Source organism: Cydia splendana, chromosome 3 (assembly GCF_910591565.1).
Source record: "Cydia splendana chromosome 3, ilCydSple1.2, whole genome shotgun sequence".
Lineage (NCBI taxonomy): Eukaryota > Metazoa > Arthropoda > Insecta > Lepidoptera > Tortricidae > Cydia > Cydia splendana.
The window spans coordinates 10706956-10723421 of NC_085962.1; the positions used below are offsets into that span (position 1 = coordinate 10706956).

The window sequence follows — 16466 nt, forward strand, 5'->3', positions numbered from 1 at the left end:
ATGGTGATCCAAAAACTCAAAGAGCTCCGTCCAAAGCCAAGACTCGGTAGTTGGCATTCACATCACGATAATGCTCCTGCGTTTAGGTCGCGTGAAACTGTGATCGTTTTACAAGATATTGGAGTAAAATTGGTTGAACGTCTTTTGTACGTACGAACGTCCTAATCTTGCGCCCTGTGCTTTTGGACTGTTTCCAGTCATTAAGGAACAGCTCAAGGAGTTTGCTACAGGTAGCTACTTGGAACCTGGCTTGTAACGATCTTCCAGAAGAAAAATTGAAGCAAATCGGATTATACGAATGAATAAATGTATATGCTGTGGTGGTAGTTATTAAATAAAGCTGTATTGCACGACTTATCTAGTGGCATTTGTACTTAACTATTTGGGAGGACTTACCAATATACTTACTATACTCTTTGGACTTACCTCGGTTCTATACACGAGCGATAATCAGGTGGGGGTTGGTATGTAGTTGCGCTTCTGTTAGATATTTAGATACACCAGGACTTTGCATGAAGCCTCTGTATACAAAGAAGTAAAAAAAGTTAATGTATTTCATAAACTCTAAAATTTAGCTCATTACAATTGTTGTGGAAGCCATTTTGACACTATCGTCATTCCACTGATTATGATGGATGAAAGGCACGGGAAGATAGCAACAATCCTCTTTATTTGTTTTTTATTTGTTTCTTTTCTCGGATCTTACCAATAGGGAACCTCTTTATGATCATACAATCATGTAAAATGACTAGGTGCATAAAAAAAACAAAGTTGCGTCAAAATTGGTTTAAATGTCGATTTGAAAATTAACAAAATGACAAAACGTAATTTATAAAGTTCTTTAGTTAATGCTTCCTTAAATTATTTTCAATATGAGAAATAGTGGTATAGTTTTATTCATGTGTGCGGGTCTGCTCCTGGTAAGTACCTATAAATGTTCAAAATGTTGCTAAAGCTTCAATAATTTTTGTATAAACATATAATTGATGAGTATAAGTACCAAATGTTTTTCAAGCTTCGGCAGTTCGCTATAAAAGAAGTAGGAGGTAAACGCAGCAAACGTTTGTAAAATATTATACCATTTAGAAGAAATCTACAGATTTAGATACATAGCCGTGAATCCCAAGTGATTCGCGGCAGTTTTTAGCAGATGACACCTTATGTAGTTCCATTTATACAAATAAAAAATACAACGATTCAAAAATTTGGTCACTAAGATACAGAATTCATTTTTAACGTACCTACCTAACCTACCTAACGAAGACTAAAATGAACACGATTTTAGAGCGGCGGAGCGATCCTGGGCGGCTCGACGGCGTGGAGCTTGCTGCGCATGTCGTACTATTTCTGGACCTCGGACCTGACCGTCGAACTGGCGTCGACCGTGGCGTTCGTGGCGGGCGCGCTGTTGTGCCTGCCGGTCTGCTGGCTGGCCACGCTAGTGCCTTACCATCCGAGGTCGCAACCGCTGTTCGCTACGGTAAATTTTGTAGACTACTTGACTATTGTGCGGCGCCGCCCTTAGTCGGTGTGGGACAATATTGCTTATGTGGCAGTTGGCAGCTGCTAATTAGTATGAAAATGCCGTCCTACAAAAGTTCATATTTTCACCAGATTGTATTTTCGTCACGCCATTTTATTAGGAACTTTAGGAAGTCTCATAGTTCCTTTAAAAAAACCGGGCAAGTGCGAGTCGGGCAAGGGCAAGGGTTCCGTACCATAATGCAAAAAACGGCAATAAAAAAAACGGTCACCCATCCAAGTACTGACCCCGCCCGACGTTGCTTAACTTCGGTCAAAAATCACGTTTGTTGTATGGGAGCCCCACTTAAATCTTTATTTTATTCTGTTTTTAGTTTTTGTTGTTATAGCGGCAACAGAAATACATCATCTGTGAAAATTTCATCTGTCTAGCTATCACGGTTCGTGAGATACTACAGCCTGGTGACAGACGGACGGACGGACGGACGGACAGCGGAGTCTTTGGGTACGGAACCCTAAAAATACCATAACAAGAACGTGCCGAAAAAGAAATATGTACCTACATCGGTTTCTTAACTAACATATAGTGTTCATTATACTAGAAATTATATGAAATACTGTGTATAGCTGCTGTGCGTGGCAATGATGGCGATGCTGATGCTGACGGTGGGACAGTGCTCGCTAGGCGGGCTGGCGCGCGCGCTGCGTGAGCCCGCCGCGCTCAACGCCAGCATGCACCGCGCCATGAGCCTCCAGGGTGTCGACTCCGCCATGCGGACCGCCTTCGCCGCGATGCAGCTCGAGGTAGGCATTTATAACGCCTCGCTCGACACTGACGCCGAGATTGTCTTGGCCGAGGCTTAAAGGTCATAGTCATGCTGACAATGAGTAAAGGAACAATACCAACTTTATGTTTCAACGTGTGCTGCGTTCGTTCTCATGCATTCTGTTGTATAATATATGTATTGTGACTAGACAAGTGGACAATTAAGATATACATACGCCTCTGCCACGGAACGCCTAAATATACTTAAATCTAAATTAAATTCTAAAAATCTTCCATCAGCGATCATCGGTTATCTGATGTAACGGCTTAAGATATTAAGTCTTCATATTCATTTATTTTAAATATTGATCACAAATCGATAACAGACAGTCTATAAGTACATATTATTATATAGGTAATTATTACTAGATTCCGTGTTAGGAACTATATAATCTGTTAGGTTAGGCTAATCCTTTACATTGGATGCTAATCCACACGCCGCTGCGGTGTGCCGTACGTCCGGACGATCTGCATCAGTGTAATAAATCGTGTTATGTGGTTTATTTTCGTTGCAGCTGCGATGCTGCGGCGTGCAGGAGCACTCCGACTGGTACAAGCACGGTCGTGCTTTGCCGCCGTCCTGCTGCGGACGAATAAGCAATTTAAAGGTAACTTTAAAAGCGGTTGAAGTTTTATTTAAGGACTGTTGGAAAAATGTTTTCACCACACCAGCTCGGAAAGGCTTACTTTGCACTTCAAAAACTGATAGCAAAGTTGCATTTTATTCATATGTGAGGCAAAGTAATCAAATGCAAATTTTGAGTTGTTTTCTTATGTTTGCTGGTAGAATTGACTTTTAAGTAATGATTTTGGATGATAAATATTTAATAACATTCATTTGGATTTGATTTTGTTTGATATTTTACTTTAATATTTGCTTTGGGTTGGTGTGGTGAAAAATTTTGTGTTTACTCGAGGGTAAATTTTGTTTCACCCTCGTGCTTTGAAACCCTCGCAATGCTCAAGATTCCATTATTCGAACCACTCGCTATGCTCGTGGTTCAATTTTGGAATCTTTCGCTTGCTCGGGTATCAATATTAGCACGAGCGGTTAAACAACAACATTGCCCCCTTGTAAATCAAATAACTATTTCCGATCCGTATTATTTCCATCTGTTACCACTAAGTTGTTACCTGCTGCAAGAAATGTCCTTTATACCATTTGTGTTTGATTTTATAGGTGATATTTGTTGATGTTTCTGCGCTAGTTTTCTAGTTTATAATTTAACCTTTTGGCCGCCGGACCTAGTCCGCAAAGACGCTCACTCACACGCCAGAGCAAACTTTAAGTAAACAACTAATAAAAAGTTTAGGGATTGCAAATAGTAATATCGATATTTACAATTTATGGTAAAAATCTTCTCAATTTGGCTTTGTTCTTAACCAACTTTAATTTATTTCGAAAATGCCAAAAATGAACATATTTTTTACACACGACAATGTTAAAAATAAAGGTCTTTATCATTAAAAACAAGCACTAAACAATATCGATTCATGACGTAATATCACCGCACTAGGCTGTAAGAGAAGTCTTTTATACAAGACAACGGCGCGCATGGACTGTCCGCAGTGCAGACCGACAAGGACTGTTTCCGCGCGGATTAAGTAATAATAGTCTCTAGGTCAACGGCGTAAGTGTTTGTCGGTACGTAAACTTTATAAGCGTAACGTTAGAGCCGCGCATCGTGTGTCGATAATATAAATGTAAGTACCGGAACTGCATTGGGGAAAATTACACGTGGGTTAATTGAATTGTCAATGAGTGAAGAACAATAACATTGGAAAAGGGTGGGGATCGGAAATGGTCGGGAATGCATGTTTCACATTCGACATGTTCCTTAGCTTCTCAGTTCCCGTATTACATCCTCCCTACCATGTCAATCTTTCGTCAATTTCAAATATATAACATTCTCATAGTTAGGCGACACTGACTAGTCCTAGCGTCCGCCTGTACCATTCTTGTGCGAAGCGGTCACTGCAGGGTATCACTCCCCGCTACATTATCATCTTAAAATGAATCTTTTGTTCTGCAAATAAACCACAAGGACAGATTTACTTGTCTGACTCTACTATCAACGGCTGAAGAAGCTCCCTGAACTTCAGCTATAGTTATGCCTGTCTCTCTCGTCTCGTTTTACGTATTCTAGTTACGAGCCCCGATGCACATATTTTCGTTTAGTGAGACCATGTTTTGAGGTTCTCGCGTTTGTTCAAAAATAATGTTTTAGTTTTAAAATTACTAATATTTAATGCTTATACTAATGTAATTTAATTTTAAATGGTAATACTCTGCAATAACTAAATCCAAATACAAGAAATACCGTTTGTACTGAAAGAAAAAAATAACGAGTTTTTTTTTTATTGACGGGTAGGATTGCAACATATGTGAAAAGGGCTATTACTAGTACCAATGTATTGACAATTTTGTTTCGAGCCCATGCATGCAGCAGTGCTGTAGGAGAGGACAATACGATTTGGACAACGTTTTTGAAAAGTACGTTTTTTCAGCAATAAAAGTCTCATACAATTTTATTATACGATTAAAATAAACTACATTAAACATTACTATTATGGTTCCCATTACTGGGTCATTTTATGTTCATGTGTAAAATATATTAGATATAAACAAAACTAAAAAAAAAAACAAAATTGTTGCGTGGAACTAGACGAAATAATTTGCATCGGGGCTCGTACTAGTTACCACCAATTGGCATATAACAAGTGTTCAAATGCTTAAATAAAACCAGATTTGCTATTTCATATTTATTTTGAATATTCTCATATCGAGTTAACATTCCCATCCCTAGCTGTCTTGTATACAAGACAACGGCGACGAGGAACATGAAAAAAGTTGAAATCTGGAGCGATTATTTTGATAGCCTTATTATAAAAGAATGGATTTATATAGCAGCTTTAAATGCATTTTTTTTTAAAACAAATAACCTAAATCATTAATATGAGTGTAAAAAAATGTATAATTGATATTTTTTCCACATTTACCGAGCGGTTGAATTATTGTCTTGTATACAAGACAGCGGCGCCAGTGTATCGTTCTATCGTTGTCTTGTATACATGTCAACGGCGGTCAAAGGGTTAAAGTATTTTGTTTCATATTATTTCAGCTATTTTTTATGCGTATGTGTTCGCCAAGCTACAACACTACAACGTCGACAGATGCAACTATTAGGTTACTCGTATCTCCGACATAAACTGCTACTTTCTATCCATCTACAAAATTCCTAAAGGAGCTGAGGGTTTCAATTCGGTTGTACCATGTTTTTTTTATGGTTATTAAGTAGGTACCTCAGAACTCCGTCATTTCTCAACCGATTTGGAAACCTATTATTTTGGCTGATAGTAGAGGTATATCAGGTATACTTACAGATTGGTCCCACTTTTGTCAAAAACTAGTTCTGATTAAATTAGGATCCATGCATAAAGGGCAGGGCCAGGGCATAAAGCCCATAAAGGGGGAACTCTTCAAAGCGTATAGGCATACAACATATTATGTACAGTCATTTTTGTATTGTCATCAACAAATCAAGCAATTGAAGAATGAAAATAAAAAGCAATTACATTAAAAAAAAAAAATATACGCGTCGACTTGAGAACCACCTCCGTTTTTTTTTTCGTCGGTTGAAAAAGTGAACTGCTGATGATTACCGGAAAGGACACCCTAAAGACACGTAGGTATTCCATGACGATATGTCTTCTTCGTTCATTGTAACAAGTATTATGAGATGCAGTATGGTCGTAAAGAATATTAACCGCATTTTTTAACGACATTTCAATCTGTTACTTTTTACAAGCTTTTATTTAGTTTCATCTGACCGTTGTCTGTCTGTAATTAAATCTTGCAAGTTAAATTTGATCCACTTCCCGGTTTCCGATTGAGCTGAAATTCTGCATGCATGTATAAATCGGATGACAATGCAATATTATGGTACCATCGAGCTGATCTGATGATGGAGACAGGAGGTGGCCATAGGAACTCTGTGATGAAACAGCGCAACCTAATTGTGTTAGGGGTTTTTAGAATTGTCTCGATGAGTATTAGTTGTCTGTCGTAAGAAAAGTACAGTCAGTGATAAAAGCTTGTACCAAAAATGAAATTTTTGCCAAAAACTTTTACTTTGTAGGTAGGTAAGTCTGTTTTATTTACATTAAAAATGTTGGTTGGTACAGCGCGAGGCTTTGTGCGAAGCGTCGCAGCTGCCGTCGCCGCAGACGGGCTGCCTCCGGCTCGCGATGGTAGAGCTGCGCAACTACGCCAGCGCCCTCTCTGCGCTCTCCTCCGCCATCATCATGATTTTGGTAATCGGAACTGAAATAACTTTATTTTTCTATTCCAAATAAACGTTGATACCTAGCATGCCTACGACAGCTTTCAACGATTTTAAATGGATGTCGCAGTCAAAGATATAAAATCAAAGCATCGTGTCGAGTGCCTCCAGCGCTTCGATAAAACTGTGATTTCTGTCATGGGACCACATGCTGCGCCTTATAAAATAATATTTATTAGTACTCGTTTTTTATAACAACATTATCGTTTGTATTGTATGAAACTAAATGCTTAGGCTATTTTAAAGAATTCGCTTCTGATTTAGTAAAAAATTGTGAATGAATAGATAGGTATTTATGTTTAAATGGTGTGGTGTAGGCGGTAACGGTGTTCACGGCGGCGTACACCCTGGCGTCGGGCGTGGTGGAGCGCCAGAAGTCGACGCTGCGAGTGGCGTACCTTACGCCGCCGCCCGCTTCGCTTGCCTGCTACCCGCACCATCTTCCTCCGCCCGCGGTGCCCGCCCCGACAATGCCCTAACATGTAATGTCACAAACGTATTTGTTGAAGCATCTTTCGTTTAGTATAGTAGTAGTAAATTACGATACAAGTGCGAAAAGTAGGAGATTCACAACGAGAGGCGATTAACTAAAACACGACCGAAGGAGTTGCGATTTAAGTGCGAAAAGTAGGAGATTCACAACGAGAGGCGATTAACTAAAACACGACCGAAGGAGTTGCGATTTATCTATTCGCACGTGTATCGCACAACGTTTTACAGTAGTTATGCCTACGTATGGTCCTTTAAATTTTCGACATAGGCACGTGCTAATTAACCATTAATTAAAAAAATAAAGTAGCACCATAATTGTACCGTGAAATTGATTAGTAAAATGTTTGAGCAATATAATATCATTCTATCCTAGTACGTACCAAACTTAATTTACTTTTTGAAAAAGTATTTTATTTAACTTTCTCCAATTTAGCTTGCTTCCGGCTTTATAATTTTTTATCACCACCTACGTATCAACCTAACATTTATTTTTTTTGGGTATTTATACGTTAAGTTAAATGCTAACAAAATCTGTCATATTTATTAGTTACATTATTTGTTTTTTTCTATTAAACTCCACTTTAGTAACCTACTTTAAAACCCTATTCTTGAGGAACTAGAAGAAGGAGCCATCAGCCAAAACTTTTTCATAATTTTTATTTTATTTATTTATTTTTGTTGCGCGAGCCCCCTGCAAGACCGATGCCCTAGGTGGCCTAGGTGACTACCCCAATAGGCCGCTTCTGGCCAGTAGTAATAAATACAAAATATTTTTTGTAACACTGTAATTACTAATACTTATGAATGCATTGGGTATTTTCTAGGACGTGGTTCCTAAGAACAAATTTAGCTACCTATCTCTATTGTTTCAGATTTTCCCTAAGGTACTGCACCACCTTGTCTGCAGTTCTGCACCATAGTTTGTAGCTACTCTGTATTTAAGGCTGCGGGGAATTTTATGCAGATTTTTTTACTATAGTTACTATAAAAAGATAATCGCTTATAATAACCGTCTATTACAAATGTACTTACCTATTTAATGTATCAAAATGAAATAAATTTCATCGTTGTTATTTACAATAAATTAAAAACCTGCAATTTCAGTTTTTTTTTATTTGGCACGGGTTAGGAGAGTAGGTATGAAAAAAATACAACCTTGAGGATATCTTTTTAATTGTAATTTTTTGAACACAATACAACATGCAAGCATTAAAATGCTTTATGAAAATTAAGAAACAATAATGTCTTTTCTATATTTGGTACCTATTTTTGGTTATTTTCAAAATGATTCAAGAAAACGATATCTATATAAAGACAAATAAAAACTATAATATATTATGAAAAATTTCGTACAACAGCGGCCTATCGAGCACGTCGGGTCACCCGCGCGCTCGCGCCCGTTTGTCTGATCGGCGCGGCGCGCGGGCGCGCGGGCGCCCGACGCGGCGCGCGCTCGGCGTCGCGGCGTCGCCGGCACCGAGCCGCCGCCGCCGCCGCGCGCCCGCAGCCTACACTACACTAATCAGTAATCGCGCCCTCCGCGCGGCGTGTTCACAGCAAATGTAGCGACACTATACAATATTCACAACAATAGCTAAATAGTACCGTTATAAGTCTAGTATAATAATTTGAAGCGATCGACGTATTGTTTAAATTTAGAATTCGAAGAGTACCTAAGTTGTAGCGATGAGAACGCACCGGGCGGAGGGCTCGGCGCCGCACGAGCACACTCGCACTCGCTCTATCACAACCTCGTGCCGCGCCGCATGCGCCTCTCGCGTGACCTTACACCCTACACATCGACACCCACGAACTTACTTTCTACAGGCGAAAATCTTCTATTACCTACTAATTATTTAACGCTCCCGTCGCGACTAAAGTGTTACAAACTTTGCAATAACAAACACTCGAGACAGTAAAAATAAAGCCGGCCAGACAGTGGCTGTCATAAAAATACGTACAGTCAGTAATACTATTGCTTAGCACCTTTGCTTACAAACTTCTATGCAGGAGGGGTCACATTTCCCTGCAGCTGACTATAGTACCTACATTAGGTTAACCTATATAACCTTAATAGAATAAGGTGAATATCAAACAATGATTTACGTATTCAGGACCCCAGTGCACCCGGCCGGCTCGTACGGGTCCAGGTGCTAGGTGAACGTCACGCGAGTCGGGAGCACGAAACACATCGGCGCCGGAACCGCTCGCTCCACGCGCCGCACTAATTATAATAAAGGCATTTGATCAAGATTCGCGGCACACCGTTCTATAACCTAACTACTCGATAACACTATAATATTGCTATAACGAAGATAAAATACTTTGATATATTCGACACTATCGCAACCGCGCGTTATAATACAGTATCACATGGCGGTTCCGGGCGCCGCGGGCGGGCGCCGCCGCCGCTAAGTTAAGGCCTCGGCGTGCGCGCGCCCGCCGCAATTGGTTAACATTAGGTCTATCTAGAATAAATAGTCAGGGGTCGGCGCGGCTCAGGGCGGCTCCAGCTCTAGCGCCGCGCGCCGCGGTGCTTGCGGTGCTGCGCCCCGGCCCGAGCGCGCCGCGCCCACGCCGCCGCCAGCGCCAGCGCCAGCGTCCAGCCCGGCCCCGCTCTACAACACGCGCATGTCACACACCTCACTGTCGGTACCGGCGTACGTGTAGGACTGCAGGTGCACCCTAACCCACCGACCATACATATTGCCACCAGAGATGAGGTCACGCACATGACGCACGCAACAACAACAACGCACGCAAATAGCTTGGGTACGATGACAGATGGCATCTCACAAAATATATTTATTTAACCTTTTGGACGCCAATGACCGATATATCCGTACCGCAGGTTCAACGCCAAATACCGATTAATCGGTCACAGACCACAGAGCAACATAGATCTACGTGCATATGCATAAAGTTCAATTTCAGTTTTGACACTTGGGTGACGTGGCGTCTGAGTGACAGCTTTTGTGTTTGACACGGCGTCGAAAAGGTTAACGTTTATAGCACAAAAGATAACCAAACCAAAGGCGAACTTAATGCCATAAGGCATCTTCCACCAGTCAACCTTAAGGCATAACTATTATATAACAAAATTGTATTGAAATGACATCTGTCACCGTACCCAAGCTATTTGAAAAATACTATAGTTGTGTGTGTAATCAATGTAATCATTCACCTCAACTCTGCTGCCGACATAATGCATTCGCCGTCGTGTCTCTTGACTATAATAATCACTTACACAAATATTTCATTCCGTTTAATGCTACTATGATTTCTGCGCATCCTAATTAAAATTATCATTATCAGTGTTTGTGCAACCGGGTAGAACAACATTTTTGTGCATTTACTTATTAGTTACGTCTCTTGTAAGGGTTGGAGATACTACACATCAGACTTGTATGAGAAATGCTTATAAAAAGAGAACTAGGTATAATAATGAATAATAATGATGACTACATGGACAGATTGACAATAATCGACACCAAAGCGATTATTTATATTTGAACAATTTCTAGTCAGCGCATTCAAAACAAAACTACTTACGTAGCCCCACGTTGGGCGCCACAATTGGTATTTTATTTAAGTTATCAATTATCAAAAGAAGTTTTTACTGAAGTGATTTTTTTGTGTTTATAATCATGATGGATGCTATTTCTACTTCTAGACTAGTGAAAGATTGCGATAAAATAAATAAAACTTGTATGCGCCATGTAGATATTTTGTTTTCGAAACATGCTACGTAAAACTGTTGCATCGGAAAAAATAAAACCAATATCACCATGCTCAATAGGTAAATGATGATGATTAAAATGAATAGACATGCAACATAATGATACCTGGAATGGAAGAGTGTTTGACTGTGATTTGTTAAGTATTATAGGCACGATTTCTTACTTACTTGATAAAACGTTCGTTCAAAAAGTCAAAATAAAGCATCATAATTATCGGTAGGTATGAAGTAAATTCTTAACTAAAAATTTTCTAAGTAGTCAGTTAATCAAGATGTCGGAGGTTTATACAGTCAGCAGCAGAAGTTGCTAAGCGGGTGAGGTGTTCAAAATGATCTTGACGCGACTTTATTGTTAAGAGATTAAGAGCGTCTCAAGGTAATTTTGAACACCTCAGCCGTTTAGCAATTTCTGCTGCTGACTGTACAAAAGCTAATATTTGGGCGCCTCTTAACAAATCCAACCTAAACACGAGCGACAAATAAACACTTGTTAATATAGCAATGTATGAATGAATAAAAGAGTGGGGTGGTTACCGATGCACACAACACGCGAGATTGCTCACCAAAGTAGCACACTGGCCTCCCTGCAACAAGCGAAACGACGCGATCACACGACCATCTCAAGCTGCTCGCGGTTAGTCAGCCCAAGCCGGGGCATTGTCAACGCAGGTCAGTTACACACATCAAGCGAGTTCCACGTGGAAGCGGAAAGGAAGCCATATGTTGCGACCGCGAAAATAACGTCTCGAGCTAATAGGGAATATTAGGCAAAGCTCTGCGTAGGTGGCACCACTAGCACATACAGTAAACAAACCTCATTGACATCATCAATGACACATCATGCGTCACTAGGTCAATCACATGGCCTACTGTGAAACACGACTAACGAAAGTTCGGTTTCTGCCTCTCTATCTCTCTTGCTTATTCGATCGATAGAGAGGCAGATAAAGAAATTTCGATTTTCGCGTTTCGCGGTAGGCCACCTGTAAACAAACCGCCTTGGTGCATAAATGTCATAGTGAAAACTTGTCAAGAAACTGTTTAAGGCCTAGTATGTATAAGTTACTCTATGGTTTACTAAACAAATTAGTGCTGCACTCTGGCGGAAGAACATTGCAGTAATACTCCCTATTTGTTTGACTCAGACGCTGGCAGCATCTGACATTTTTTTCGCGGTTTGCGGGAGAGAAATAGCGTTTGTACGAGTACAACTGAAAGTGATATTAGCATTAGTTTGATAACCTGCATACTTACTCAGTTCTCACTTCTCAGAAAACTGTCTTATCTTTGTTATAAATAGATAGCTATAGGCCCGGTAAAAGTTAGCTTGCTATATTGTCTTTATCACAGGCAGTTATTTATCGGTGGAGGTCAGAGTGCCAAATAATCTGAGAGTTTCCCTTCCACTAGTTGTAGTACCTACGTTGTAGGAATTATTGTTATTGATTAAGTTCATCTTCTTTAGGCCAGAAAGAAAGTTGATCGGAATGCATCGAATGATAAAATCGAGCTCTTTTCGCTCCACTTATTTAGGTACTTTTGATGATTTTAATGACAGTTCAATACTTTTCAGTCTTATTCATTTTGTTTCACACGTTCCATTTCCCACATGAGTAGAATATGTCAAATTCTTTGGCCAATAAAAAATTGCTAGGTTACAAGAGCTTCAGGCCGTGGAACGGTAAGAAAAACTTATACTGGCTGGCGCATAAAATATTTGAAGAGTTCTCAGGACAAACGTTAGCATGCTTCTGGCGCGACTAGAGTTAGAAGAGTGTGTATATGTGTGCGCGGGCAGGCGGCGGGGGCGGGCGTGTGTGTAGGCACCTGGCAGGCGCGGCAGTGCGGCAGCTGGCAGCCGGCCAGCTGCAGGCGGTGCGCGCGCCACGCGCCCTGTCCCGCTCCCTCGCGCGCGCAGCACGCGCCGCTCTCCTCGCACGCCGGCTCCCAGCAGTCCACCTCGCCCAGCTGCAACATGCGACATGTCAGGGACCTACCGTACTGGAGGTTACCACGCATCGTTTACGCGGTAGCCCAATGTAATTATATGCTAATTAGTGTAGTAAATAAAGGTAGTGGACCCCGCAGTAATTCCTCAGCCAGAAAAAGCTTTACAGTATGATAAAGTATCAATAAATAAAAAGTATTGTATAAATTTCCAAAGAATAATAATAATAGTATTTAAGTAAATACCTAAAGTCTTAAATCGTTAATATCTTTTTACGGAAAATTGCTCCGTTTAAACTTTCTTCTCCGGACATGTTCATGTAACGTATTGCAACAATATATGAAATATCAAAAAAAAAATCCCCGCAGAAATACCAATATTAACAAAATATAATTTTATGGCGTGGCTTGGACCGGAAAATTGCTCAGTCTAATTTTTTCACTGGAATGCCATTTTATTGCCGATTTATACATACAAATTGAAAATCTAAAATATTTTCCATGTAACTATACTTTTTTTCAGAAATTGCCTTTTTACTCGCTGTGGAAAATTTCTCTATCCATTTTATTTATTGAATTAAGTTCACAGTTTTCTTTCCATTCAACTATAAAAACATCCAAAAAAATAACGAGCGTATTCAAAACTAAACATATCGGGAGCAGTGTACAGTATAGGGAGCGGGGTGTACAAGGGATGACAGTTCTTTTGGATATTTTGGATTTAAGTATATACGTGACTACTTAGTATATATTTAAAAAGAAATCAGGCTGAGAAATTTTCCACTCTCAGTTTTTTATACATAGTTCTAAAATACATAAACTTGGGTATGCATTTTTTTTTGGATTTTCTTACCCACTACGCCAAATTATATTCTAAGATCATATAAGAAGGAAAAAATGGCAGAGCAATTTTCCGATGAAAATGAGCGCCAAAAAAGGAATTATCGTAAAAAAAATATTCTCATGTTTGACAAAAGTTTTAGATTTTTTTCTAGTATCACATACTGATACAAATAACTTATTTCGTAAAATAATTTTGGATGGAGGAATTACTCGGTTCAATATATAAACAGATTTGTATTTTTACGTATAAATACCTAACTTAGGAGTGGTTTTTTTTTTTGATATTTATATGTTAGTTTCGGCTCATACTATACAATAACCAAGCAAAATTTCATCGACTGAGAAATTAATGCATGGGTCTCCATACAACAACTTGCTTCGTTTACTACACTAAATGTGCGCAAAACTCGACCAAGCAAGGCGTAACAAAGTTTGGAAGTGCCATAATATAATACTGTCATCACCCTGGAGAATAGCTTGGTCCGAAACTATGAATCGATTGATAACGGGACGTGTAAACCTGCTCTACTTATGTATCTACTTCTACTTATGTATACGTGGAGTCAAGCGCCGGTTGTCGGTCCTAGGCCAGTTGTCATATTGCCGCGGATACAGCGTAAGACTTCTGCCGTGCCCGTGCCAATATGTTTGCAAATAACTATATGACCTGTAGTTTATTCAATATGTACTTCCAAAAAAACCTGACAACCGCACGACTGGTTTAAGCGGAAAAAGAAATAGGTACAGTCAGTCAAGAAAGTAAAGACCACCACTTTCTTGGCTGACCGTACTTAAGTGAGTGAGTGATACCAACCAGGCATTCGCAGATCTGGCACTGGTAGAGCCAGCGCTCGCCGCTGCGGAAGGTGACGTGGTGCATCTCCTGGTGCCGGCAGTGGAACCGCGGCTCGCAGTGCGGGCAGCATGCCGCCGGAGCGAACCCCAACACCTGGCAAATACAACACAAGATTCAGTAAACACTAGGTATTTTTAATGCGCACCAAATTAGGTATTTCTAGTTTGTGATAGAGTAAGTTGGCTGTGTAAACACTCTAGTGCATAAAGTGACATCATCTAATTAAGACCCTTATTGACTTGACAATAGAGTGCAGCTGGATTCAGCACCAGAAATTCCATTTATGTACATATCTAACATTTTCCTAGCAATCTAAGGAGAATGTAGGTACCTATACCTCTACTCTAAATATACACATTTTGTCCGAGGCAATTAAAGTTGCAAGTCTTGCTCTGTTGCACAATCTAGTAATGAATATTGTCTGGGTCTGGCAGCGGGCCACCAGCCACCAGCCGCCAGCAGTGTTACCTGCGCGGTGGAGTTAGCGTCGTCGCAGGCGCAGGGCGCGCGGCGGCACGCGGCCACGCCGCGGCTGCAGGCGCACGCGCGGCAGCCGCCCGCCTCGCTCCAGTGCGCCCCGTCCCGCTTCATCTCGCCCTGCCACCAGCATCCTGCGACATGTCTCACTCATTATCATTACTTTTCATCTGTGTAGGGGAAGTCTGGGATGAAAAAGCAAGAAAGAGCCCTTTGGATTTTTTCGCTTCGCAAGTGGCTTTTTCAAAACCCCGGTGTTAATTCATAATCTTCCCCTATAGGCATTATAATTATTTCGGTGGTACGCTGACGTACTGACCTAACTCGCAGTCGGGCACTTCGCACTCGCAGCTGAAGCCGCCGTCGGTGTTGACGCAGCGCGCGTGCTTCGGACATGTGTGCTCGCCTAGCGCGCACTCGTCTACATCTGCAACATCAAGGTGAATGTTCAAGTGCTTGCTTAATTATTGGGGAGACCCTCCTGACTTCGGGCAAACTCGGCTCGGTCCGGCTCAGCATTGCTCCGAGCAATGATAGCCGACCCGTCAGGGCAGGCTGAATTAAGAATATCAGTATACAAATATATTTGTGGTTATGATTAATTAGCAGAATTTGCTCTTGAAAATTTCCTTATTGGATTTGTCAAATTTTGAGAAAAGAAAACCTTATATACAGTATACGGATTTTCTAAAATCGAGCACATTTCGGAATTTACAAGCGGATCAGCGAGTATGTTAAACTTTATTTTTTCGTCATGCACACAGTGTAGGTACCCTTATAGCCAACAAAAACGAGTCACCTTCACAATGGTCCCGCAACGGGTCTTTCCGGTACCCGGCGCGGCACACGCAGTAGTAGGAGCCGGGCGTGTTGACGCAGTCGGCGCTGCTCGCGCACACGTCGGGCTCGCGGCACTCGTCGCGGTCGCGCTCGCAGCGCGCGCCGCCGAACCCGCCGCCGCACGCGCACCGCTCCGGCGCCGCGCACGACCCGCCGTTCAGGCACCCGCCCGTGCAGATCGCTGCAACCGGGAATCCTCCAGTACACATCACAGAACTATGTAGCTCGGTATCTATAGTTATTTGTACAACAAGAGATCAAAGTTTGATATTTCTTCGAGTGCTTATTTTGAGTCCCGTGCAAGCGAAAGATTCTATAATACTAATTTAGAATCTTGAGCGTAGTAAGGGATTCAAAAGCGCACGAGATGTAAATAACTTTGATCTCGTGTAGTACACAAAATTTTTCACCCTAAGCAGTGAGAACATACCTAGAGGGACAGAGATAATAGAACCCAAGTATATCGAACTTGTATTAGACCCCGCATGTTGAAATGACATTTGACTATAAAGGTCACTTGAATGTCATTTTGTCTCACTCAGTGAGCAAAATCGCATTTTGCTCACCGTTTTTAAGAAGCAAAGTACCCTTGTTCGAGCTGCTGAGGTGAAAAATTAATTG

General features: G+C 41.0%; 2 protein-coding genes across 4 annotated transcripts in view; one reads left to right on the plus strand and one right to left on the minus strand.

Moving 5' to 3' along the window:
• Nucleotides 1-763: 763 nt before the first annotated feature.
• Nucleotides 764-8241, plus strand: LOC134806879 (uncharacterized). Its single transcript, XM_063780295.1, has 7 exons — nucleotides 764-920; nucleotides 1286-1480; nucleotides 2110-2286; nucleotides 2824-2916; nucleotides 6494-6622; nucleotides 6969-7133; nucleotides 8016-8241. The coding sequence occupies exons 1-6, from the start codon at nucleotides 873-875 to the stop codon at nucleotides 7128-7130; spliced, it is 804 nt and encodes a 267-aa protein (XP_063636365.1). The 5' UTR covers nucleotides 764-872; the 3' UTR covers nucleotides 7131-7133; nucleotides 8016-8241.
• A 58-nt stretch (nucleotides 8242-8299) lies between these two features.
• Nucleotides 8300-16466, minus strand: part of LOC134806790 (protein kinase C-binding protein NELL1-like) — a 67605-nt gene continuing 59438 nt past the window's right edge. The window contains exons 12-18 of one of the 3 annotated variants that reach the window (XM_063780145.1): nucleotides 15805-16026; nucleotides 15325-15432; nucleotides 14997-15139; nucleotides 14487-14621; nucleotides 12710-12850; nucleotides 11417-11466; nucleotides 8300-9761 (exon numbers count right to left, since the gene is read on the minus strand). In XM_063780145.1, coding sequence (XP_063636215.1) covers nucleotides 9659-9761; nucleotides 11417-11466; nucleotides 12710-12850; nucleotides 14487-14621; nucleotides 14997-15139; nucleotides 15325-15432; nucleotides 15805-16026 — 902 coding nt within the window. In that variant the 3' untranslated portion in view covers nucleotides 8300-9658. The remainder of the gene's footprint in view (nucleotides 9762-11416; nucleotides 11467-12709; nucleotides 12851-14486; nucleotides 14622-14996; nucleotides 15140-15324; nucleotides 15433-15804; nucleotides 16027-16466) is intronic. The other 2 variants (XM_063780146.1, XM_063780147.1) reach the window with 2 other exon arrangements.

Excerpts from the sequence above, each read along its gene's own strand:
- LOC134806879 (XM_063780295.1), top strand. The coding sequence starts at position 873 with ATGAGAAATAGTGGTATAGTTTTATTCATGTGTGCGGGTCTGCTCCTG. Across the intron at positions 2,287-2,823 it reads TCGCCGCGATGCAGCTCGAG|CTGCGATGCTGCGGCGTGCA; the intron begins GTAGGCATTTAT and ends TTTTCGTTGCAG. Across the intron at positions 6,623-6,968 it reads CCGCCATCATCATGATTTTG|GCGGTAACGGTGTTCACGGC; the intron begins GTAATCGGAACT and ends GGTGTGGTGTAG.